The sequence below is a fragment of the Adelges cooleyi genome, unplaced genomic scaffold (assembly GCF_023614345.1).
Source record: "Adelges cooleyi isolate 19-005CV unplaced genomic scaffold, UGA_ACOO_1.1 ACOO_flye_CR_arks_rails_tigmint_CR_PRNA_108, whole genome shotgun sequence".
Taxonomy (NCBI): domain Eukaryota; kingdom Metazoa; phylum Arthropoda; class Insecta; order Hemiptera; family Adelgidae; genus Adelges; species Adelges cooleyi.
Genome location: NW_026095761.1, coordinates 17,376,193 through 17,400,891, shown reverse-complemented (window position 1 = coordinate 17,400,891; position 24,699 = coordinate 17,376,193). Strand labels below are relative to the sequence as shown.

The 24,699-nt window shown below is 34.4% G+C and overlaps 1 protein-coding gene across 3 annotated transcripts in view; it reads left to right on the top strand.

The window, feature by feature from the left end:
• Window positions 1-24,657, top strand: part of LOC126842289 (adenylyl cyclase 78C) — a 79,974-nt gene extending 55,317 nt beyond the window's left edge. For 2 of the 3 annotated variants that reach the window (XM_050579228.1, XM_050579221.1), the window contains exons 5-24: window positions 4,777-4,962; window positions 5,186-5,365; window positions 5,440-5,621; window positions 7,145-7,337; window positions 7,408-7,557; window positions 7,675-7,754; window positions 7,823-7,972; window positions 8,054-8,190; window positions 8,267-8,360; window positions 8,419-8,572; window positions 8,634-8,692; window positions 8,756-8,947; window positions 9,055-9,354; window positions 10,322-10,849; window positions 12,518-12,644; window positions 14,568-14,674; window positions 15,298-15,412; window positions 17,185-17,330; window positions 19,526-19,739; window positions 22,302-24,657. In XM_050579228.1, the coding sequence (XP_050435185.1) occupies window positions 4,777-4,962; window positions 5,186-5,365; window positions 5,440-5,621; window positions 7,145-7,337; window positions 7,408-7,557; window positions 7,675-7,754; window positions 7,823-7,972; window positions 8,054-8,190; window positions 8,267-8,360; window positions 8,419-8,572; window positions 8,634-8,692; window positions 8,756-8,947; window positions 9,055-9,354; window positions 10,322-10,849; window positions 12,518-12,644; window positions 14,568-14,674; window positions 15,298-15,412; window positions 17,185-17,330; window positions 19,526-19,739; window positions 22,302-22,753 (3,746 nt within the window). In that variant the 3' untranslated portion in view covers window positions 22,754-24,657. The remainder of the gene's footprint in view (window positions 1-4,776; window positions 4,963-5,185; window positions 5,366-5,439; window positions 5,622-7,144; window positions 7,338-7,407; window positions 7,558-7,674; window positions 7,755-7,822; window positions 7,973-8,053; window positions 8,191-8,266; window positions 8,361-8,418; window positions 8,573-8,633; window positions 8,693-8,755; window positions 8,948-9,054; window positions 9,355-10,321; window positions 10,850-12,517; window positions 12,645-14,567; window positions 14,675-15,297; window positions 15,413-17,184; window positions 17,331-19,525; window positions 19,740-22,301) is intronic. The other variant, XM_050579236.1, reaches the window with a different exon arrangement.
• Window positions 24,658-24,699: the final 42 nt, after the last annotated feature.

The window sequence follows — 24,699 nt, the reverse complement described above, 5'->3', positions numbered from 1 at the left end:
GTAGTGGATTTTAGAAGAATCCAATTTTGAACTGTTTGATGCCAAATTTTGAACCATTCGCTTACATTTTTGATACCTTAATCATTTCGGAAGACTGTATGAGATGTTTCTTGTGTGTATAAATCTAGTAACTAATTAGTTAGTTTTGTCAAACTTGGGACGGCAGTCGTTCAGTGACATTTATTTGTCAGTACTTAAGTAAAATTAAAAATCAATAAATAGTACACACTTTAATTTTAACATCTACTTTTCATTAAAAATTTGAATACACAATCTTTATCAGACTAGCACAAGAATATTAGAGGAATATGGATCGTTTAAATGTACAACGATCAACAGGTAGTTTATTAAATTAAATTATTAATCCACATTAAAAAGCCACTCCATAATCATGATTGGGTTCTTGAAAAATAATTTATAAACAATAACCGTTTGAAATGGAACGTGCCAATGTCTCTTCTTTTGTTAACATCGAACGCTAATTATAACTAATTAATTTTTATCGGATTTACTTTTTGTTTTCTTTTAATTAGCCGAATACACTTTTGAGACAAAAAGCGGTACAGTTAAAAAAAACACAAATTATTAATTGTAGCTTTATTATTTTTAAGGACTGTATCAAAAATTGTACAATGACAATAATAAATATCTGTAAAAATATAAAATCCAAATCTACAACATTGTCTACTAATGCATGCCGTGAAGTGCACTTTTTCATAATAATAATAAATCAAGAAACTAACGCTTTTTACCATCTCAAAGATAGCACATTTACTGACAAATCCAATCCCACAATGATATCTTATCGTGCCTATTCCGACAGTAAGTAATTTTTCACCACAGCTGCTTTGAACGTCCAAACTTTGCTGAAGTTGTATTCACTGGCATTACTACTTCTGTCGCAAAACTTTATAGGGTATGAAAGTTTTTTTTGAATTCATCTTAACCATCGATTATTAGCACTGTGAATTACTGAATTTATACCAACCGTAATAATATAACGGGGATGATAAACGGCATGATAATATGTTCAAGCACATGCAATCAAGAGTAGTGGAATTGTACTGTAATAAGTAAATAATGATCATTATAGCAAATACTATGCTCTCATTAGCTGAGCTTATCTTGCAAGCACACGCACGTGTCAACGATATTATATAATATTTTCATCTTATTTTATTTACCGAACAAATCTTTATTGCAATTTACAACGGTACAGATCGACTCGACGATCCGATAAACTTTCGAAAACCCTAATTAACTCTTCAACGTGTACCAAATTACTAGTTTTGAGAACGTCAATTTCATCAAAAAAAATCATATAAATAGATGTTTATTTATTGGGTATATTATTGCGTTTCCTAGTGTACACAGAAATGCCTTCTATTTAATTTTGCACATTTTTATGTTGCCTTTGAAATAAAATATAATAATATGTAGTTTTTCATCTGCCAAAAAGCAAACCCCCCTTTTACTACCCCGGATAAAAGCAAAGTGATCATTAAATACTACCAAAAATATAACAGCTCGAGTAAATATAAAATGATCTATTTCTGTTTCGCGTAAACCACCCTGCGTCAAAATTAATTGGATTTATTTAGACCACATGTAGACTGATACGGTGATTTATATAGTTATTAATTTCATTTAAAAAAAAACGGCCATAATATGTTATATTTTACCTTGATGTTAGATTTAAAAAACATACAATAAAGTTAACTGTAGAGTTTTAAGATTGGCAATAGTCTAATATTAAAGTACTGTCATATCAAAAAAAAAGTCGCAACAAAAAAAAACATAAATATTGTTATTTCATATCTTATTTTTTTAGCAACCAACAAAAATATTTATATATATGTATATATTATTTATAAAGTTTTTTTTTAGAACTAATTTCGATGATATTTTATAAGGGAAATAATCATAAGAAAAGTATTATCCGTTCGAAAAGTTCAATTGACACACTAAAGTCTCAAATAAACCGATTAATTTAAATTGACAAATTGCATTATCTGTCACTGTGGTGTTATCGTCAGAACTGCGGATTACTGATTAAATATTAGATAGGTACTATATATTATATAATATAATTCCGTCATTCGGGTACAACTCAAACACGAATTAAGTAGGCTTACCTGTGAAATTAATCGATATTATTCCACTCACTGCAATATTATTTTTTGAAAATGTCAAATAAAATGCTTAATCAAAAAATAGCTTTAACATCTCACCGCGTTTTCCGCAGAAATAAATAATTAAATATCTATAAAGGATCAAGACAGAGGGATTTGGTTTGCCACACTGGGCAGAGAGGCTTCCACTGGGCTGTAGTGTAAGGTATTTCCTGCAGTTTTGTATTCGGTTCGATTGAAAGAATTGTTGTTATTATATTTTGGTTAAGAGTACTCAAGTTTCGCCCCCCGAAGGACTATAAACATAGTCAAGACTATGACAAGCTGCCCGTTAAACGTTATCAAAACAATGTGCTTATGGTTTTTAAATTAAAAAACATTTTTTTTTAAACCATTATACTATTTAATAAATACTAATTAAGTGCTACAACTCTTTAGTTTCCAATAACATATTATCTCAACACTCGTCGATTGATGAGTAAAAAAAACTAAGAAAAATGTTTTAAAGATCCTAAAAAAATTATGAAGAATTTGTCCATTTGAAGTTTCAACAGATGTTATATTACAGTCTCTTCTTATTGCTGAACACACATTTAACAAAAAAAAAAACATCCCCATCCCTTTATATCAGCTTGCGTACAAGTCCGCAATCTTCAATCTCTTATCTCTTATCTCTCTTATCTTATCAGATAAATTATCAGACATTTTCGTTAGGTAAAAAACTGTCTATTTTTCAAGTAAAGACATAAAATGTCAAAAATTTCCAAAGTAGTAATAATATTGGCAACCTCAGCTTTTGCTGCATTTACAATCTCAAAATCCGAATGACCACCTGTCAATATTATAATTACAAATTCCAACTAAAAACAGAATTAATTTAACATCAGCAACATATTTATGTTGTAAATACGTTTGGGCCATACAGCGTTGATAAGTGTTGTAATTTATTTTTGTTAAAATAAATATTTTTCAATTATTTTATTCATTAAACGTATACTTCGAATAACTGATATTTTTTATAGTAAACAAAATATACATAGAAATAATATAAAAAAACATCTCTTTTTAAATGGATGTTTTCCGAGAATAACTACCCTGGCAATAACAAGTTTTGAATAAATACTTTTGGAGTTATTAGCGTTTAAATTTGTAAAAGGTAGGCGGAGTACATGTTATAAAAATAATATTTTACTACACCACTCTTCCTCTTAAATTCTTTAAAAGCTTATAACTCCTAAAGTTTTTATTTAAAACTTACTATCGACCTTCGAAATTAGTCTTATAACAAATATAAAAAAGACATTTTTTTACTCGGGATTTTTAAGTATCCTAATAAAAAATATATATTATTAGTCCATAATAGAATAAATTATTGAAAGGAAACGTATTCGATAAAAATATTTTTATTTTCACAAAACGATACCCTGTGAAAGGTTTGCTTAAAATAAGTGTGTTTAAACAATTCATAATAGTCTCATAATATGTTTTGGTTTTGTATGAGAAAATTAATTTCAAGTACGACCTTTAAATGCCAAATATTTAGCACTTTTTTAATATTATTGTTTTATTAGTGAATAACGTATCGTTGTTTTGTTGAATAAAGCAAAGTTTAAACTTTAAGCACATGCTGCTATTATGAATTTTTTAAAAAATAAACTTTTAAATTGTATAATCATTTTATACCCACAAAAAAAAATGATCAAAGGTAACGCCAAATGTTTTTGTCTTACACATGTAGATTTTTTTCCAAGCACTTTATCTATTTTGTGATTAGATACATTTAAAAACATTTATCATAAAAATAGAACACTCATCAATAAGACATATACATTTCATCTATTAAGCTGAAAATGTTGATTAAACTCTGTTGTCAAATGTCATGTGTGTGAAATTTTTCTTTAAAACCATTGAACTCATTTAATCTTACCAACTTTGACTACTTAGCTATTAATCACTATTTCACTTCAGCAACAGAATTCGGTTTATGCTTTTATATGTTTTTATGAAGATGTGACAATGAAGGTAACACACTTCAGTATCATAGCCAGACATATTTAGGCACTGGATTTTTAAAAACGACATTGCTGACTTGAGTTCTATTTTTTAAGAACAGAATTATTCACTCATTGGTACCTCCATATTATATTTGTTGTTACAATAACAACATATAATACAATAAAGCATCCCCAATGTAATAATATAATGTTCTTAGTATACTTACAGCCTACTTTAAATTTTCAAAAAAAACTATAAAGCTATTGAAAAAAAATAAAATAATGCAGACATCTTGTAAGATGCCTTTAACATAATAATTGGTATTTTACTCTGAGCGTTCACCGGTGCGGAAAGAAGATTTTATTTTTCCTCAGCCTTTATTGAAATAATTATATGTTTTACTGTACATTTTTTTTTTCAAGAACCAATTAATATACTGAAAAAACAAAAAGCCTGCGTATCTATAGCATCGTTATACCATATCACAATGGTAGCCGATAATGTATATACAACCCTTTAAATCATTAATTATTAAACGTGACACTAATCCTGCCGAGGCAAAATATATATTCTCTCGAGCTGTTCATAATTATTTTTAAAATAACGTTTCAATAACGTTGCTTGGCGTTTGTGTGTACATATTTTACAGTCGAGTATACGGAACCGGTGTTTAAAAAAGGAAGTGTATACAAAGGAATCTATTGTCCGACGCTGACGAACAGCTTCAGAGAACCTAGTCTCGAACTATCCTACCAAAGATATTCACACAGACAGCGGCAGAAGTCTTTAATCATCGTCAACTTTGTCGACTTGACACTCAAGGCGGTCCTAGCCGGTAAAATATTCTGCGCAAATAACATTAATTACACATATTCATATTACCATATTATAGGCCGCAAGTGAGTTTTCCACGCGAAAGCCGACATCATAATTGTTTTTTTTTTCATATTACCGTTGCTTATATTATCCTGTACCACCGACACGACTTTTTATATATTAATATTAAAAGTGCACAATAACAATAATATTAACACATTGAAACGGTATTTAAAAACTAGGTGTATGGCTGTTGCCGTCCTACCAAGACCATCCGTATTCCAGTCAACAGAGAACCGTGTGGACTTGCCTGACCATGTTGGCCAACCTAACGGTGTGCCTGCTCGGTTGGTGGAAGTGTTTCGCCAACAATTACCTCCAATGGGCGGCCGTGTTCACGTGGTGCTTTATTAACATTCAAGGTTCGGCTAACCGACTGATAATATTCCCTTCTGCTCGGTTAAATAACCATCCCTTTTTTTTTTTGGCGTTACAGGATTCGTCTGGGAGAGCTACGGCCAAGGATCCAGGGAATACCTCGTTTGGTACGTACTGTTCATAGTGTTCGTCACTTATGCCATGCTACCCTTGCCGTTGCGATGGTGCATTCTTGCTGGTTGTTCGACGGCGCTGTTACACATACTAATCACGAGTTACACGAAATCTTCAAAAGAAAAGGTAAATCGCCCGCGTACATTATTAGAGTTTATCATAAATTAAAAAAAAAATGATCACACAAAATTTAATACGTTTTATTTACTCCATATGTTGCGAGTAAGAACATATCACGATCAATATTATACAAATGTTTTACGACCAACGGCTGGTGTTCTTGTTAATTTTCATTTTCCTCCATTCCCCTCCATTTGTCAGCTATTTCTTATCACTACCATCTTATCGCTAATCCTTTATCAGCTGTCTCTTATCAGCATCCGTCATCAGCCGTTTCTTATCACTGTCAGGAAAACGGTAACGGGAAATTGATAACGCCAATTTCAAATAGACCCACAGCCCTAAAACATATCCATACTAATAATAATTCAATTAAAACATCAATTTACTTGACGAGAAAATTAACGTTACCACGAGTCTGTTTACAAAATATAGTAAGATACATTGTTGAAAATAGATTTAAATTTAAATTCAGAAATTTGAGTTTTATACTTGGAATCCAAAAAACCGGTAAAATTATTTTACCATTGTGTTTTATGTGTTAAGTATATAATAAGAATTGTGTATACATAAATTATTAATGGGGATTTCGAGTAGGTCCACATAAGAATATAACATGATATTATGAGTGGTTTTTATTGTTGATTTAAATTAAAACATTTTAGTTTTTTAACAGAACATTATTATTATGAATTTAGTACTTAACGCTTGTGACTTCATAGTTGTAATTTGTATAATATACAAAATGCGTCTTACTCGTAACCTTTAAATTGGTAAGTGATAACACTCAACAGTGCCAACTATTATCACATTGTGTATTCATAGTACTTATCTTAATACGTTCAATATTAAAGTACAACTCATATTTCTATAATAGTAAAACCTTCTCACGCGGTTTATAGCTGAAATAACAGTAATAACAGCACCAAACTTGTCGTTATTTATTGGTAAATTATTTACTACCTCAATAAACTAACTTTTGTTAAACTTTATCTTTTGTTAAATTAACATGTGTTAATTTTACAAGTGATGCTCAAACGTTGTTTTAAATTCAGGTTATTACCAGTATACTGGTTATCGAATAAATGATATCAGCAGTAGGAGTTAATATTATTATCATCCAGGGTCTAATCAATGATAAACTGATAACGCACATTTCCATTATCACCACTTTGTCGCAAAACATTGATAACAAAATTTAACTATACATATTATTTACACAGCGATAAATGACCCTCTAATTTATGATAAAGTACACTTTTAACAACAGATAACATTTAAAACATGGTTTATGCAACAGAATTTATTTTAACTCCAGTTAAACGAGTTTATCTCTGTGTAAATATTTGATACAACTCGGCATTAGTTTGTTTCCACCTGGTGTAAAATGGAGATTATCTTCTCCTTCGCCCCTCTCGTACACAGAATCTCAGCTCATACGAAGGAACACACTTTAGACCTTCAAACAAATTCATCTTTATTATTGTCCAAGTCCAAGTACGACTTATTTTTCTATTCGCTTTGTGCAGAACGCTTTGTGTGTGGCTCGACAACTGACCGCTATGGCCTTGCTGTACGCGGCCGTCAACTTTGCCGGGATGTACACAAAGTATTTGACGGATAGGAGTCAAAGAAAGGCATTTTTGGAAACACACAGATCTACCGAGGCTCGGTTTAAAACGCAAAAAGAAAACGAACAACAAGAAAAACTTTTACTTTCCGGTACCTACATCATATTTTGACTTTTCAAATCGACAATGATCGTTGCATTGATGATTTATGTTTCACACAGTTTTGCCGGATTTCGTTGCAAGGGAGATCATTAAAGACATTGCTTCGGAGACGGACAAAGGCCCTTTTATGCCAAATCAATTTCATAGAATTTACATTCACCGTTACGAGAACGTCAGCATCCTTTTCGCCGACATAAAAGGGTTCACAGGTCTGTTAAAATATGCTATGATAATTTCATCATGTTAGCCCCACCACGCACTTGTAAATTAATAAACTATAATATTATAATATTAACACTATTATGTCCAACGTTGTTACAAATTAGAGTGGGCGAGTCATACTTGTGCACAGGAATTAGTGAGAGTGTTGAACGATTTATTCGCCAACTTTGACAAACTGGCAGCAGTAAGTTCGTATTAGGTCGAAGAGTTGGTAAATTAGTTTTGATAATATCCTACTTTTTTTTTTTTAAGGAAAACCACTGTCTTCGCATCAAACTCTTGGGCGATTGTTATTACTGCGTGTCCGGTCTTCCTCAGACCAGGCAGGACCATGCCGTATGCTGTGTAGAAATGGGTTTGCACATGATAAACGCTATAAAAGACGTGAGGAACAAGCTCAACGTGAGGAAATTACTATACATACACACTAGTGTGCATGCGTTATGAATTATGATTAGAAATAATTGTGTTGAATTAAAACAGGTCGATTTGAACATGCGAATCGGCATTCATTCGGGGTCGGTCCTTTGTGGAGTTTTGGGTCTTAGAAAATGGCAGTTCGACGTATGGTCCTACGACGTGACCTTAGCTAATCACTTGGAATCCGGAGGAATACCTGGGTAGGTATTCCACACTAATGACACTAATGGATGAGTTCAATGTGATGATAATATTGCGTGCTACGGTGCGTTTTAGGCGGGTGCACATATCCAAAGCGACTCTGGACTGCCTGGAAGAGGCGTACGACACGGAGCCGGGTCACGGTGAAAACAGAGACTCCTATCTAAGGGTAAATTGAAGAAAAAAGCGTTAAGCCAATACTAATGAAATACTGTTTTTAACAAAAGGACCACGGTATCGAAACGTTCTTGATCAAAGAACAAGAACCGTGTCGTGGGCAGAGGAAATTTCAAAAAGTCACTAGTTGTAGACCTCGTCTGTGGTCGGATGAGAAATTAAGCATAAACGCAAACACGCATAAATTAATATCGCCAAAATTAGGTAAACGATGTACTTGAAACATATTAAATAGGTAATAATATTAACACAATATGATCTATAGAAGAGTACATCGACGACACCAAAGGCAACGAGTGGACACCTGAAATACCGTTCGAGAATGTAATTTCTAAATTAGCTAGACTTTGAAAAACAATAAAATATAACACACAATTGTAATTTCAGCTAAACACCAGTGATCAAGAATTGGAAAACGACGACGGCGAATGCGGCACGCCTATTACCATAGAAGGCGATGTCGAACACGCCGAAGACATCATGGACCATTGCATTGAAGTCGAGAGCAACGAAAGGATGAGGAATGAAAATATTGATCGGTGGACTTTGAGGTTTAAGCAGGCAGACATAGAAATTAAAGTGAGCTGTGTTCCTTAAACTTATTATTTTTTAATTGTACAACCGAATATTACCCGACTTGAAAATCAATTGTCTTTATCGTGAAATCTATTTCGTCTCCTTTATAGTTTTGCCAATTGCGCGAAGACATGTTCAAGTCGAACATGGCTTGTTGTTTCATCATATGGCTGCTGGTCGTTTGCTGTCAGACAATCATGTTGCCCAGGTGTATGAAACTACTGGTGGCGCTGGCTTTTACCACGGTAGTGCTCTGCGCCGCGTTGACTTTGGTCATGGCCGAAGAGTTCATGCACCTGCCGTCCGCCTTGCAAAGGATGTCTTCGGTGCTCGTACAAAACCGGTTCAGGCGAACCATGTTCATTTGCGCTGTAGTCGGCCTCATATGTTTCTCTTCCACGCTGAGTCTGGTGAGTGATAACATGGATATTATGTTTTTGGGCTGGGTGCCAATCGGGAAATCTGTGACGCACGCTGAACGTTACCCAGGAAAATTTGTGCGTGTGGCGCGATCTATCGGTTGTTTTGTGAACCAAACAGCTTATAAATAATGTTTAATGCTTAGAAATAGAAAAGAGATTAGAGTTAAGAGATGGTCCAGCTGGATGTTGAGATGGTCCATATGGATGCTGGAGGTGAGGTAAGTGATAAGAGATTAGATATAGTATATTAGAAAAAAGAGATTAGTAGTAATATATTAGAGAAAAGAGATGGGAGATAATGAATTAGATATTAAATAATAGGGATAATGGATTAGAGATTAAAAAAAATAATAAATATATTGCATTAGAGATATTAGATTAGATATTATAGATTAGAGATAAAACTCCATCCCCTTCTCCAACTCCATATTGATCCCTTTACAACAGCTTGCGTACGAGACCACAACCACGGGAGACATTTTATCTCTAATCTCGTATCTCTCTTATCTCTCTTATCAGATAACTCATCAGACATTTTCGTTATGATAAAAGCTGTCGATTTTGCCGGTCGTGCGCCAAAGCAAAAACATAAAATGTCAATATATAGATAAGATATTAGAGATAAGAGATAAAAAAATAGAGATAATAGATTAGAGATAAGAAGTTAGAGCTGGTTGCTGAGATGGTACAGCTGGTTGCTGAGATGGTCCAGCTGAATGCTGGAGGTGAAGTAAGAGATTAGAGATAAAACATTGGATATTAGAAAGTACCAGGGACCTATACTTGTATATTAAGACATTTACATGTTCCTATGTACTTCCGTGCAGAGGAGGTCATGACGGGGTATAATTATTATTATAGCGATTCCAGATCGACCGATGGCGTGTGCAGTGCGCATTACACGTAGTAGTAGTAGTAGTATACAAATTAACGTCACGATACTGCGCTGTTGCAGATATTCACACCGGACGAGCACATGATCCGCAAGAAATCGTCCAAAAGCGATTTCAAAAACGACGACCGGGACGCGATCACGCTTGACGATAAGGACGAAAACACAGACTGCGTTCATCCGGAATACCTGGTGTTCACTTGGGTGCTGTGCCTGATAGCGCTGGCCACTACCCTGAAACTGTATTTCCTCGTGAAAACCCTGCTGGCCTCGATTATGGTGGCGGTGTACACGGGGCTCACGTCCGTCGCCTATCCTCAGGTGTTCACCCAGAACGACACCGACCACCGGACCATGCCGCTGTCGTCGCAAATGCTAGTGCTGTTGGTCGTGTTCCTGGTGCTGGTCGCGTACCACGCTCGGCTGGTGGAGGTCACGTCTCGCCTGGACTTCCTGTGGAAACGCGAGGCCGAACGGGAGCTGACGGAAATGCGCGAGACCCGGTCGAACAACCGACAGCTGTTGCGCAACATACTGCCGGACCACGTGGCCCATCATTTCCTGTCTTCCTCCCGCAGGCACACCACAGACGTGAGTATAGTTCAGGGTGTCTCAAAAAGAATGGTGGGGTTTCAAACGGCTGTAGGTTGTGGAGTATTGGACTCACAGCAGCACTCTGGTAGGGCTCGTAGGACTCGTGGTACATCTAGTGGCAATAATTCGAAACTTGACAACTCCCTCTTTCACTCAAGCCTTACCAGAGCGTTGTAGGTCCAATACTTCACAAACTACAGTCGTTTGAAACCCAACCATTCATTGGTCGAAGTTTGTACAGGGTCTGTTTGAAATATTTACACGGCTTACAACTCTTAAACCAGTAATGAGAGGTCCACGAAAACGCGCAGTCGCGGTAAACGTTGAGAGAGAAGTGAAGGCAAGTGGGGCGGAGAAGAGCGAGATAAGTCCATGGAGAGGGGTAGGACGGCGGGTAGAACGGGGCAGCAATAATATAAATAGTGGGGGTAGACCACGCGTCGCCATATTATATAAACCTACGACCGCCAGACGATCGCTTCAGTATACAGGCAGCAGCGGACCTAGCAACACAGCCCTGAAGATGCATTTTCGGCTAAACCAATTTGTATTAATGTGAACCGTGTAAATATTTCAAATTGAATATTGTTACGAAAAATATCGTAACCATAATGTATGTACACTTAAGAACACTAACAGCTCAAAGAGTGATTAAACAAAACTACTTTTCCCGCATATTTGTCAGACTTAAAAAAAAAACTACCAGCTCGTTTTCCAACTCTGAAATAGGTAGTTAGAACCGAATGATTTGGACTTTAATTTTTATCGAGGATAAAATACAAATAAAAAAAAAAGGATAAACCCGATTCCAAGTACATTTTTTAAAACTTAGAATTATTGGCATGTTCTCTAATTTCACCTTCTGTAGTTCGACCATGAATTCAGCATATAGATGTACATATAAGGGCCGAAGCTCCGTTTGTTTAGTTGCACCGATTTGTTATGTTTTAAAAATATCATGCCCAAAATATATTGTAGATGCTAACAAACAAACATCATATTAATTGTGTACACAAAATATTGGATTGATCAATATAAAATGAAAAAAAGAACATCTAGAATCTTCTCATATTTCATAATCGTTATCCAGGTATTATTGTAGTTTAATTTATTTAATAAAAACCCGTATTTTTTTCAATTTTTATTATTATTGATAAAAGTGTGTAATATATAAAAGAAAAATAATGTACACAACAGCATGAATAATTTATGATTTATTTTTCCATTGTTAAAGAAAATCGGTAATGCTTATTGTGTAAATGAGACGGTAAAACGAATCCGGGATGTAATCAGTTTTAACAATATTTACTTTAGCTGTATATATATAATGGACTCCTCGGGGAATACATAGAAATTTCAGACACAGAATCACATCAAAACCGGGAGACATCTAGCTGGCATATAACATTGGGGGCGACCAAATGTTATGTATTTAAATTATACAACCTATTTAAAGTGTTTTTTTTTTCAAACCACCACTTGTTACCCCGCTCGATATTGGATCTCTTTGAGGAGACTCGTGCGCCGAAATAAAAAGTACAAACGATTTTTTCACTGTTCGTATTACACTTTTGAAAAGCAACACACACGGGCCTGCCAAAAACGTGGGGAAAGGTTTTGATTGAACAAAATATATATATACGGCACGTTGTGTATTTTCCACAGGAGCTGTACTCGCAGTCAATCGATAAGGTCGGCGTCATGTTCGCCAGTATACCGAATTTCACAGAATTTTATTCGGAGGACATAAACAAAGGCATGGAATGCATCAGGTTGCTAAACGAAATCATCGGTGAGTTTGCGGAGAGATAGGTTAATTGGGCCGTGTGAAGTAATAAACATAAATCCTACACGTGCCTTCGGTTCGTTAAGTTTATTCGTCGGCATTTATATACAACGAATTCGTGAAACATCTCGTGTGCACGCCCACACACATCATACTCGACGAATCTCGTCGATTGGTATTTAGTATTATACAACCCGCTACCACCTGGAACAACCTCGTTTGATAAATAATTATTATTATTATCCAGTCGAGGAGTCAGTCAAGTACGCAATGACATAACACTATATAACATACGTTATCCATCCCACGAGAAACGTTTGATTGAAAAAATTCCAATTGAGTAGTAGGTACAATAATTTGTACATTAAAATATATATATTTTATCCGTTGCAAACGTTTCCGGCTGACCGTTTCCGTACAAATGGCAATTAAAAGTTGTAAAAATCAATACATAATATATCAACAAATGTGATAATTATTATATATTATAATCATACGGAAATCAATTTAAATTAAAAGTACACATTGGTTAGATGTCTCTTGATTGCTTAGGCTGATGACATTGGAAATATATCTATGAAAAACAATTTGGAATTTATTTTTAGACTACTCTTGAGCGAGTCAATTTCAAGTGTGTTGTTTTTCTCGCGGTGCTCACTCAGAAGAGGAGCAACATTTTCTAGCTTGGGTATTTGGGCCCATTACCTTAAGTGAACGATTTATGTGCTAGACATTTGACACCCGAAAAAAATCTGTAATTATACAGGTGTCCTAATTTAAAATACTAATCGAATTTTCTCCAAAAAAAACGAATTAAATCAAAAAGTTGTTTATAATAAGCTTTTAGAGTACAAAACGGTACGTTTAAAAAAAAATATATGGTCCAAAATTCAAAATGGCCGACTTACGGTCAAAAACATGTTTTTTTTTTAAATGGAAACCATGTATTTGTTGTTAACCAAACAAATGTTCTTATCGGTAAAACCCATAATTTGTAAATTAAGTCTCTTTAGCTATTTTTAGTTTTGTTATTTTGTTTTGATACAAATGGTAACCGTGTCATGTGTTGTAACTTTAGTATGTGTGGTAACCTTGGTATGTGTGGTAACCGCGGTATGTTCATCATTTCCTAACCAAATCTTACCATTACATTATCATTATCTTTATCGTTAACGTTATCCCTTTTTTCTGTGTATCACAAAGACCAAAACCATGGTTACCATACTACACATGACACAGTTACCATATGGATCAAAATAAAATAACAAAACTAAAAATAGCTAAAGAGACTTAATTTACAAGTTATGGGTTTTAGTGAAAAATGTTTCCTACAAAAGTTGTTATTTTTGATGAGAATATTTGTTCGGTTAACAAAAAATATAAATGGTTTCCGTTTAAAAAAAAACTTGTTTTTGACCGTAAGTCGGCCATTTTGAATTTTGGACCATATTTTTTATTTGTTTAACGTCCCCCTTTGTACTCTAAAAGTCTTTTTTTTTATTGGATTAGTATTTTTGGAGAAAAATCGATTAGTATTTTAAAATGGGACACTCTGTATATTTGTGTGTGTGTATGTTAATGTAGAACAATAATAATTACAATTATTTAAAACGAGCGTTGTTTGACAACTATAATATTATTTTATAATATCGGTATAACCTCTTGAGACATTGGTATACATTTGTCTAATGTGTGTGTGTGTGTGTGGTACGACGTCTAAATCGGGAAATTGGCCGTTTCTTATTGCCGAAGCAATAAGGGAAAACAAATACTTGCACACTTGTCAATCCGGCAAACTTCACGGGGAATTTAACAACACCGCAATAGCACCGCCGTTTTGTTTGCAAATTCTATTACAATGTCATATGGTTTTTTTTTATAATATGTTGTATATTATTTGTATGTATGTATATTGTTCTTATTAAACAGCCGACTTTGACGAACTGCTATCGGAAACAAAGTTCGAATCCATTGAGAAGATCAAGACCGTGGGCGCTAGTTACATGGCCGCGTCCGGGCTCAATCCCATAGCAAAAGTGAGTAGAGAAATAATATTGTTATTAATTTTGGCCAAATCACACGTGGGCGGCGTAGACCAAGGATACGTGACCCCAAGTGCTTGTGCTGATGATCAAAGCACTGCTATTGATAAAATATATTCTTACTTGTATAAGGCCTAAGGGACGACCGGATTAGATCATGCTTTCATGTGGGACGTCGACGTAATCGAAAAAATGTCATTCAATATACAATAATTGAGGCGCTCAGATGCCAAACCATCTGATAAACTCCACTTTTTTTTTCAAATTGCGAATAATAGCATGGTTGGATTGAAAAAAGTGTTTTGAAATTTTCAGCAGCCGAGATAAATAACTCCATAGTTGAACGTTTCACCGCTAGAGTGCGCTAAGAAAATTGGCAATTGTACTCGCATACATTGTTTCAAATAACTTCAACTGTCTGTCCTGAACATCTTCATTTTATTGGGTTAATCAGCTTGGCTTCTAAACGCCTCAAATATTATATTACACTCACTCTTGTGGGGGGGGGGAGGGGTGGCAGTAGCATCTATTTTCAAAAAGGTCTATCTCTGAAAAAGATCCGCCGAAAATTGGTATACAACTGTTTAAAATGATTATGTCGGTTTTATTTTTTTTAGGAAGGAGAAGACGAATACGGTCATTTGTGCGCCCTCGTAGACTTTGCGTTGGCAATGAAACAGAGTTTGCAAGACGTTAACGTCCACTCGTTCAATAACTTTCAGCTCAGAGTCGGTAAGAATACACAGACATGATAAGTAGCAACTGTAATTTCGACTAAGCCGTAAGCCTATTTAAAAAATAGCTTATAATTCAAAATATTGACATAAAAAACACTAATGTTGAATTTAAACAAAAATATTAAAATATATAAATTCAAAAAGTTTAAATGATTTGTGAAGATAAGTAGATAGGTATATTGATCGGTGTTATTGAGTTCAAACATCTTGTTGTTCTTAAATAAATTAGTTATATCTCAAATACTAAGACGTTCAATTTAGATATTATATTTTACAATATATCCACCTCGTTTATGCCAAACACATTTAAGTCCAAAATAATTTTCTTCCAGATTATTATTGTAAATAGCAATTAGAAAAATACTACAGTGTTTGTTATCACTGTTATCACCATTTGTCAAAGAGGTTATGATAATGATTATACAAAGAATTGTTCAAAATTTCAACTAAGTCAATATGTAAAATTACCAAAACTACGATTTAGAACGATGTGTACCTAAGCAATGTCAGATTTAGGTTGGCTAAATAAACAAACTGCAATCATTCAACATATCAACGATTCCCAATTCGATAGCTACTAATATACAGGGTGTCCAATTTTAAAATACTAATAGATTTTTCTCTAAAAATACTAATCCAATCAAAAAGTTGCTTATTAGAGACTTTTAGAGTACAAAGGGGTACGTTATAAAAAAAAAAAAATAGGGTCCAAAATTCAAAATGGCTGACTTACGGTCAAAAACGTGTTTTTTTTAAATGGAAACCATGTATTTTTTGTTAACCAAAGAAATGTTCTTATCAAAACTAACAACTTTTGTAGAAAATTTTTTTCGGTAAAACCCATAATTTGTAAATTAAGAATCTTTGGCTATTTTTAGTTTTGTTATTTTATTTTAATGCATATGGCAACCTTGCATGTGTGGTAACCATGGTATTTATAGTAACTTTGGTATGTGTGATAACTTGGTATGTGTGGTAACCTTGGTTTGTGTGGTAACCATAATATGTGTTGTAACCATGGTATGTGTGGTAACCGTGGTATGTTTATCATTATCTTTACCGATAAGGTTATCCTCTTTTCTGTGTATCACAAAGACAAAAACCATGGTTACCACACAAACCAAGGTTACCACACATACCAAGGTTACTACACATAACAAGGTTACCATATGCATCAAAATAACAAAACTAAAAATACTTAATTTACAAATTATGGGTTTTACCGAAAAAATTTCCCTACAAAAGTTGTTAGTTTTGATAAAAACATTTCTTTGGTTAACAAAAATTACATGGTTTCCATTAAAAAAAAACACGTTTTTGACCGTAAGTCAGCCATTTTGAATTTTGGACCCTATTTTTTAAATTTTTATAACGTCCCCTTTTGTACTCTAAAAGTCTCTAATAAGCAACTTTTTGATTGGATTAGTATTTTTAGAGAAAAATCGATTAGTATTTTAAAATGGGACACCCTGTATAATTATGACTATAAAACATGTGATAACGATTAATGTAATTTTTTTTAAAAATCTCCTTATTATTCAATCGACAATTGAAGAAACGACTGAAGTAGCTTTTTTTATGAAATTTAGTTTTTAGCGGAAACGCGTTCTGGTCATATTGTGATGTTTCTATCCGGTTTTATCAATAATCCAAAAGGTTTACATAAATTTACATTTTTTTTTTTGTAATCTATTGCGACCAACAGACATACCTACTTTTGTGTACAACATTAAATTCATTGTATGGTCTATAATTTGTGTGCGACAGGTATAAGCTGCGGCGCACTGGTGGGCGGTGTCATTGGAGCCCGGAAACCCGTGTACGACATTTGGGGAAACACGGTGAACGAGGCTTCCAGGATGGATTCCACGGGAGCCATGGGCAGGATACAAGTGCCGGAGAGCACGGCCAAGGTAAGCAGCACTCAGATAATTACACAGGACCACTAGGTCCAACAGGTCTCGGTCCTGTGTGCGTTATCCCAAAACTCGATTTTTCCCATCTCCACCTGTCGTCACCGGAATTAATGACTTGGACGTGTAAACACCCCTTGACAAGTTACTTTCCAAATCAAATAAACCCGCATGGACCCTATTTTTCGCCCCCCTGAACAGCTCGTTAAAATTCTGTAATGCCAGTATCTAAAAAAAAAAAAAAAACCGCCACAGACTATAATATAATAAATACATGAAAAAAAAAAAATACCCGATGAAAAATTACACAGCACTGACGTCCGGTTAAAAAATTATTCGTACAAACAATTCCTCTAAAGGACAGGAAACTTATTTATACAGTGTTCCGGTATGTTGACACAGAAACACAAAACATCCATGTGGCAGTTTATATGTCCAATCATTGTCCGAAAAAATGCCATAAAAATAACAAAAAAAGAAAACCCAAAGTTTAAATTTAATCATCCCATCGAACGAGTAGAGAGAAATTTAAGTATTTTCAAAAGGAAAGGTGTTGATCTGTGTAACGCTATTAAAAAGCCAAATAAAATATTATCGTTTTATTCTAAATAATATTTGATATTAGCTATATTACGTTATTGGTTGACGTTCAGACATATACATTATAGATAGCAACAACTGTAAAAACTTAGTTGTTATGCATGAGCTGTATAAGAAACGGCTTGCTACAGCATGGTACACTGGTTCGATCAAAAAAAGTTTTAACCATATAAAAATATATATATATAACATTATTATTATACATTATTCATGAACCTTCTTCAAACATCAACAAATTAAATCATACGGATCAAATCCCAAAACAATATCTGAGCATACTTATCGCCATTGTCTTCGACTTTGTATAGTCCAATAATTCCATCCGTCTTAATCCGATAATTGATAAATTTCCTTAAAATCATCAATTACCGATTTAAAACATAATGGAAAAAGTAAACCCTAAAATAAACTAACGAGTATCCACACTACAAGCGGATACATTGGCACACGTTTAAGTCTGTATATCCAAGTATAGGACCCTGGAATTTGTTGGTACTTTCCTCATCTCTAATCTCTTATCTTTTATCTCTAATCTAGTATCCCTAAGATCTTTTATCTAATATATTATCTCTATTTGTATGTCTAAGCCATTAATCTCTTTTCCCTCATCTATTATTTCTAATCCACTATTTCTAATTTTTAAACCTCTTATCTCTTTTTTCTAATCTATTATCTCTTATTCATTATCTCTATTTTATCTCTAATATTTTTTCTTTAATCTAGAATCTCTAATGTATTATGTCTAAGCCATTATCTCTATTTTTATCTTTTTTATATCTTTTCTATAATCTATTATCTCTAATCCATTATCTCTATTTTATCTATAATATCTTTCCTCTTTCGATAGTGATTTGTATTTGTGAGTCCGTCGGGGTACGTTTTGCGCTCAGTGGTCCGTATTTATCTGAATAGAAGCCAAGATTCCCACCAACCCGACCATCCCTTTTATAATATATACACATGTCTTTGAAGTTACATAGCGGACAGTGTTGTTATGAAGAAAAAATAGATGAAAGCTGAAGGCCATCTAGGGCGGAGGAGAAAAACAATGCATAATTTATGGAGACCAAAAATAACTGCGTTTGCATAGATTGACCGTCATCATATTATTATTTAAAGCACACCGGTGATGGATTAATAAGCGAGTCCATTGGAAATGATCACCAGACCTATTGAACCACCAATAATTTATCTATTATACGACCAACAGTCTACATACATCCAAAGACGGTTGTGTTCTAAAAGTCGAGCCTTGCGAGAATTCCAAAAATAAAAATATACTTTTATGCTGGAGGTGAGGTAAGAGATTAGAGGTAAAACATTCGATATGAGAAAGTACCAGGGTCCTATTACTTGTATATTACTGCCAGATTGCACCAAACTTGTCGTTATCTAATGGTAACTGTTGCTCAATCGTGGTTATGTGTTCAGGTTATTACCAGTGTACTGGTTAATGGTTATCGAATAAACGGTATCGGCAATAGGAGCTAATGTTATTATCATCATCATACAGGGTCTAATTAATGATAAACTGATAACGCACATTTCCATTATCACCGCTTTGACGCAAAACATTGATAAGAACATTTTTATAGATTCTGTTGGACAGAGGCTACGAGACCGAATTCCGCGGGTCGATCGCCGTCAAAGGCAAAGGCGAAATGAGGACCCACTTCGTGCTGGGCAAGAAAGGAGCAGTGGCCAACAGCCTGAGCCGTCAGCCCAGTCAGATCAGCAGCCTGGCCACGGTCGTGTACGGCATGGTGCAGGCGCGCCGCCGGCAAAACACAGTAAAAAGACATTTCCATCGTGAGTTCGCTTTGACTAACCACACTAATAACCACCAACGCGGTAACCGCATATACAGGGCGAACGATTTCACGCGCAAGACGCTCGTTTTGTCTTAGTTTAATCGCAATTTCTCAAACTCAAACGGTAAACTGAAATGTCTAATTAACTTTTTAGCTTAGGAATGATTTATGCTCGACGACTTTGTAAGTATTGATGAACGTGAACAAATCGTATCACTAACAAACACATTGTTTGATAATATAACACATGGAAATAGTGATTGTCATACTTTGAGCTATTTAAATCGGTTAATGTGTGTGTGTGTAAATATATATCGACTAACGCTTGCCTAACAATAATACCATATTATATAATGTTTCATGCTTTATTGGCGTTTTTAGATTCGAGACAAAACCGACCTACTGGTTGTGGTCCACCGTCCACATTTACTCGTGCAATAGACTTGTGAAGGGTTGCTTTGTGTGTGTGTGTGTATGATTGATTGTGTACACACAATAGTATAGGTCTTGTAAAATATGAAGGATCCCGAAATGTATTTGTTAAACTCTTGAGGTGACTACGCAAAACAAAAATCGACCTACTCGGCAAATGACGGTCGCAATTTTTAACTTAAATCAGTAATCAATCAGCATGCCTCACCCCATCCCCACATTATTCATGTGCTGACACTGTAGACATGTCATGTCTTAGCACAGCGGTTCCAGTTTCTGCCTGACAACATTTTCACTACTTAGGATGGTCCGAAAAAAAAATGCCCAAAGATATACTTTACTAGGTTATGCCCAAATTCTTATCTTTTTACCGAATTTAAGTTGGACAATATCACAATTTCGTCACAGCGAAAGCATCATCTTTTTGCCACCTTTTTCTAGTAGAAAAAAAAATGGAAAAAAATAAAACTCTGAAGCTTATAAAAAAAGGAAAATATAAACTCAAAATAAACTAAGAGTATCCACACTACAAGCGGATACATAGGCACATGTATATGTCTTTATATCCAAGTATAGGACCCTGGAATTTTTTGATACTTTCCCTATCTCTAATCTCTTATCATTGATCTCTAATCTAGTATCCCTAATATCTTATCTCTAATCTATTTTCTTTAATCTATTATCTCAAATATCTTGTCCACTCTCTATTTTTATCTCTAATCTAGTATCTCCAATCTATCATTTCTAATCCATCAACTCTACTTTTTAATCTCTTATCTCTTTTCCCTCATCTATTATTTCTAATTCATTATCTCAATTTTATCTCTAATCTCTTTTCTTTAATCTATTATCCCTTATCTCTATGTTTTATCTCTTTTCCATTACATCTATTTTAATCTCTAATCTATTATCTCTTATACCTTATCTTTAATCTATTTTCTCTAAATCTAGCAACTCTATCATCTCTAATATATTATCTCTAATCCGTTATCTCTTTTCTCTTATACATATATCTATTTTTATCTCTAATCTCTACTCTCTTTTCTCTTATCTCTAATATATTATCTCTATTTTTATCTCCCCTCGTTCCTCCTCCGCCGCCGCCGACTGTGACATCCAGCGTTACGTTCGGGCAAATTTTCAGAATGACCCTCAGCGATAAAACATATACAATATGTTAATTAACCTGACAACGAATTGACGTGGACGGAATTCATTAAAACCGCTTTTTTCTAAAAATAATATTTAAAAAAATAACCACCCTCTTTCAATCCCCTCGGGAAAAACGTAGGCTCGATGTGACATTAATTGGGGGTACTGCTACTGCCCAAAAGGGGGTGGTGGTATTCCCACAGGAATAATTAAGTAAACGTTTCTTCGGTGTAAACAAATGCGAGCAAATCTATTTGGGTTTACCTAAACGGCGTCCGGCTAACGAGAAAACGACTAGTACAATGTAGTATGGAAGGCATAAGAAAACAACCAAACAACAGACTATTGGTGACAGTAGTTGGTTGTTTTTCTTTGTATTTTCTTGCAATTTAACGAAAACTTTCTATTACCCGATGATGTTATTATCATCCGACTCGGACACAGATTAATATAGTAAACTACAACCAGGAAAAAAACGGTTATTGTGGAAATTGAAAGTTCATTATTGACAAGGACAACACAGCTATTGTTATCGTCCAACATAATAAATATATTATAATAAAATTTAAATCGCTTTCAAACGGCGCGCCGGTTATGCAATTTAGGCACACGGCTGTTTGGAAGGAAAATACAATAATAATTGTGAATTTAGAGTATAATAATATTATGCTTAAACAGCACACGGTGCTCGCTAAAATGGTTTAACCGCTTTGGCGTGGTGTTCAGATTAACACTTGGGTTGTCCAAATTTCACAAGTTACAAAACAAAGACAAGACGTTTTATATAAGGAAACGGTATTTTCAACACACACAGTCCTGATTTTAATAAAGTGGGTGTCGTTATTTAAATTTGATTATTTCATGGGGGAAACAATTAACCGTGTATCGTGCAACTCGGACGACCTAACCTAACCTAACCTAACCTAACCTAACCTAACCTAACGTGACCTAACCTAAGCTAACCTAACCGTTTCAGATGTTGGCAGCAATCTGACGCGCACCAAGTCGCAGTATCACCGCACGCATCCCGGCCGGTTGGTGAACTTCAGCAGCTTCCGGGTGTCCAGCAGTCGGCCGCAGCAGAATCACCATCAACAACAACAACAACAACAACAACAGCGCCGCCTGCAACACTCGCACAGCATAGCCCGGGCGGTGGTGGTAGTGGGCGGCAGTCGCCTGTTGACGGCGTCCACATTCGACTCGGTACAACAACAGCCGCCCAAGCAGCAGACGGCCGTCAACGGCGGCAGAACGGTTACAAAACCTTTGCTACCGGTGGCGGCGGCCAACAAACAGCGGGCCACGTTGCGGTACTGCAAGTCCGTGTCGCCGATAGCCGAGAAACCGCAGCAAAGCCCGCCCAGGTCGGTGTCCATGAACCTGGCCAAAAACGCGGACAACGGCCGGTCGGCCAACCCGAGATGATGAACTGGCCGATATATGTCTTGGTTCTTCGTCTTCTTCGTCTTCGTTTTACACATTGTATGATAATGTACTGTATATTATGTGTACGGAGATTGAACAGGTGTCTTGACCTGTTTGTTTTAACAGTTGGTACACGTGCTGCGTTCCTTCGACGAAAAAATGTAAATAATGAGAAATTAAAAAAAAAAGGAGACACGTTGACGGCCGTTATAAACGTGTCTAAATGTCCATTAATATGCATAGTGAATAATATTGTATAATGTGTTTATTAAATTGATGAAAAGTACAAAATCCAACTAGGGAAATAGTTCGAAATAGAAAAATTATCTTTTATGAGTACGGCTGTTTAGTAAAAATGATAAAATGTTTATAGGTAATATTTGAAAAAAATTGGTTTGATGACAAATTTTAGTCATGTGTACCTACTTGGAATTAGTTTGCGCACGTTTTTTTTAAACATATTTTTCTTTGAGCTAGAGCAAATGTTCATAAACTTGTTTTAAAAGAACAATCCGATTTTGTATGTTAATTATTAAATTAATCAAATACATTAAAAACACAAAAAAAACGACAACACTCGACGGCAGTGCAAAAACGACTCTCTGTATAATTATTAATAATGTTGTACACTGGCCCTGGTCACTGCTGGACCAGTGTTGCCAACCCTAACATTGTTAACCTAACCTAACCTATGGTAACAATAAATAACAATTTTGAATCTAGTTTTTCCTATGCAAAGTGTTTGTTGGGTGCTAAGTATTCTCAGATTTTTTTCCTTCAAATATTCAACAACTAAAATTCAATATAAAGTATCATGTTTAATAAAAAAACAAATGAATTACCAACCTACAAAGGACTCTTCATTACTACAAGTACTAATAAAACTACATTCTAATTGTATTTTTTAATTAACATTCAGATCTGATCTATAAATTTTCCCAATTCTAATCTCTAATAAAGTGTTTAAAATATGAGAGTGTCATATCTAATCATTGAATATTTTATTGAACTAACAAAACGTATAAGCGAGTGCCCCCAAACAATTAACATATTACACTTAAGCTGAAACACAGATTTAATAGTATTGATCAACATTTCTGGCGTTAAGCACAATATTCTGGATCTCTCACAACTTATTTTCTATTAAGTTTACATTTAAAAATATTTATTTACAAAAAAAACATGTCAATAACTTTCTCGTTTTAATTTAGTTTCAACAACTCGAGTAGGTCAACTAATGTATTATAATACAACCCAATAGCAAAACCCTTCATTTACCATTAGAGATTATTTTTGAAAAACAATCAAATTAATTACTAATTATAATAATTACAATTATTGTTAATTGTATTGTAATTGACTAACTACAAATTGCCAAATTTTAGGGGCTTGTTGCAAAATCATTATATAAATATTGTATATATTATTGTTATTGGGTTTTTTTTCCTATAAATATCTATAGATTTTTAACGTGGATTTTTCAACGGCTTATCGTAACACAAGACCGGCCAAAAAAAACTATGTGTACTCTCGTCATTTTATTTTTCTTAACTGTACATTTCTGTGAATAACAATTATATACTTGTAAAATATTAAAATCAACTTGTCGAGTTTATTATAAATGTTTTTTTCTTACTTAATGATGAGAATCATGTCCTCGATATATTTTTGTAGACCGACCAAAAAAAAAATGTACTATCTATTTTAGTTACCATATTGAACATTTTCAACTGAATATACGTGTACTATTTCACACGCTACTCTGTAAACGTCGTTAAAATTATTTATATTTCAGAGAACTTTCATAGTTTGTTAGTTTATTTCATATTTGTCTACAATTATTACAATAATTTATACTTTTACCATTACGTTATGTTAAGTGTTTTGTTTATATATAATTGTCTTGAAATCGAATCTCATCCATGTATTTATGTTAATTAAAACAA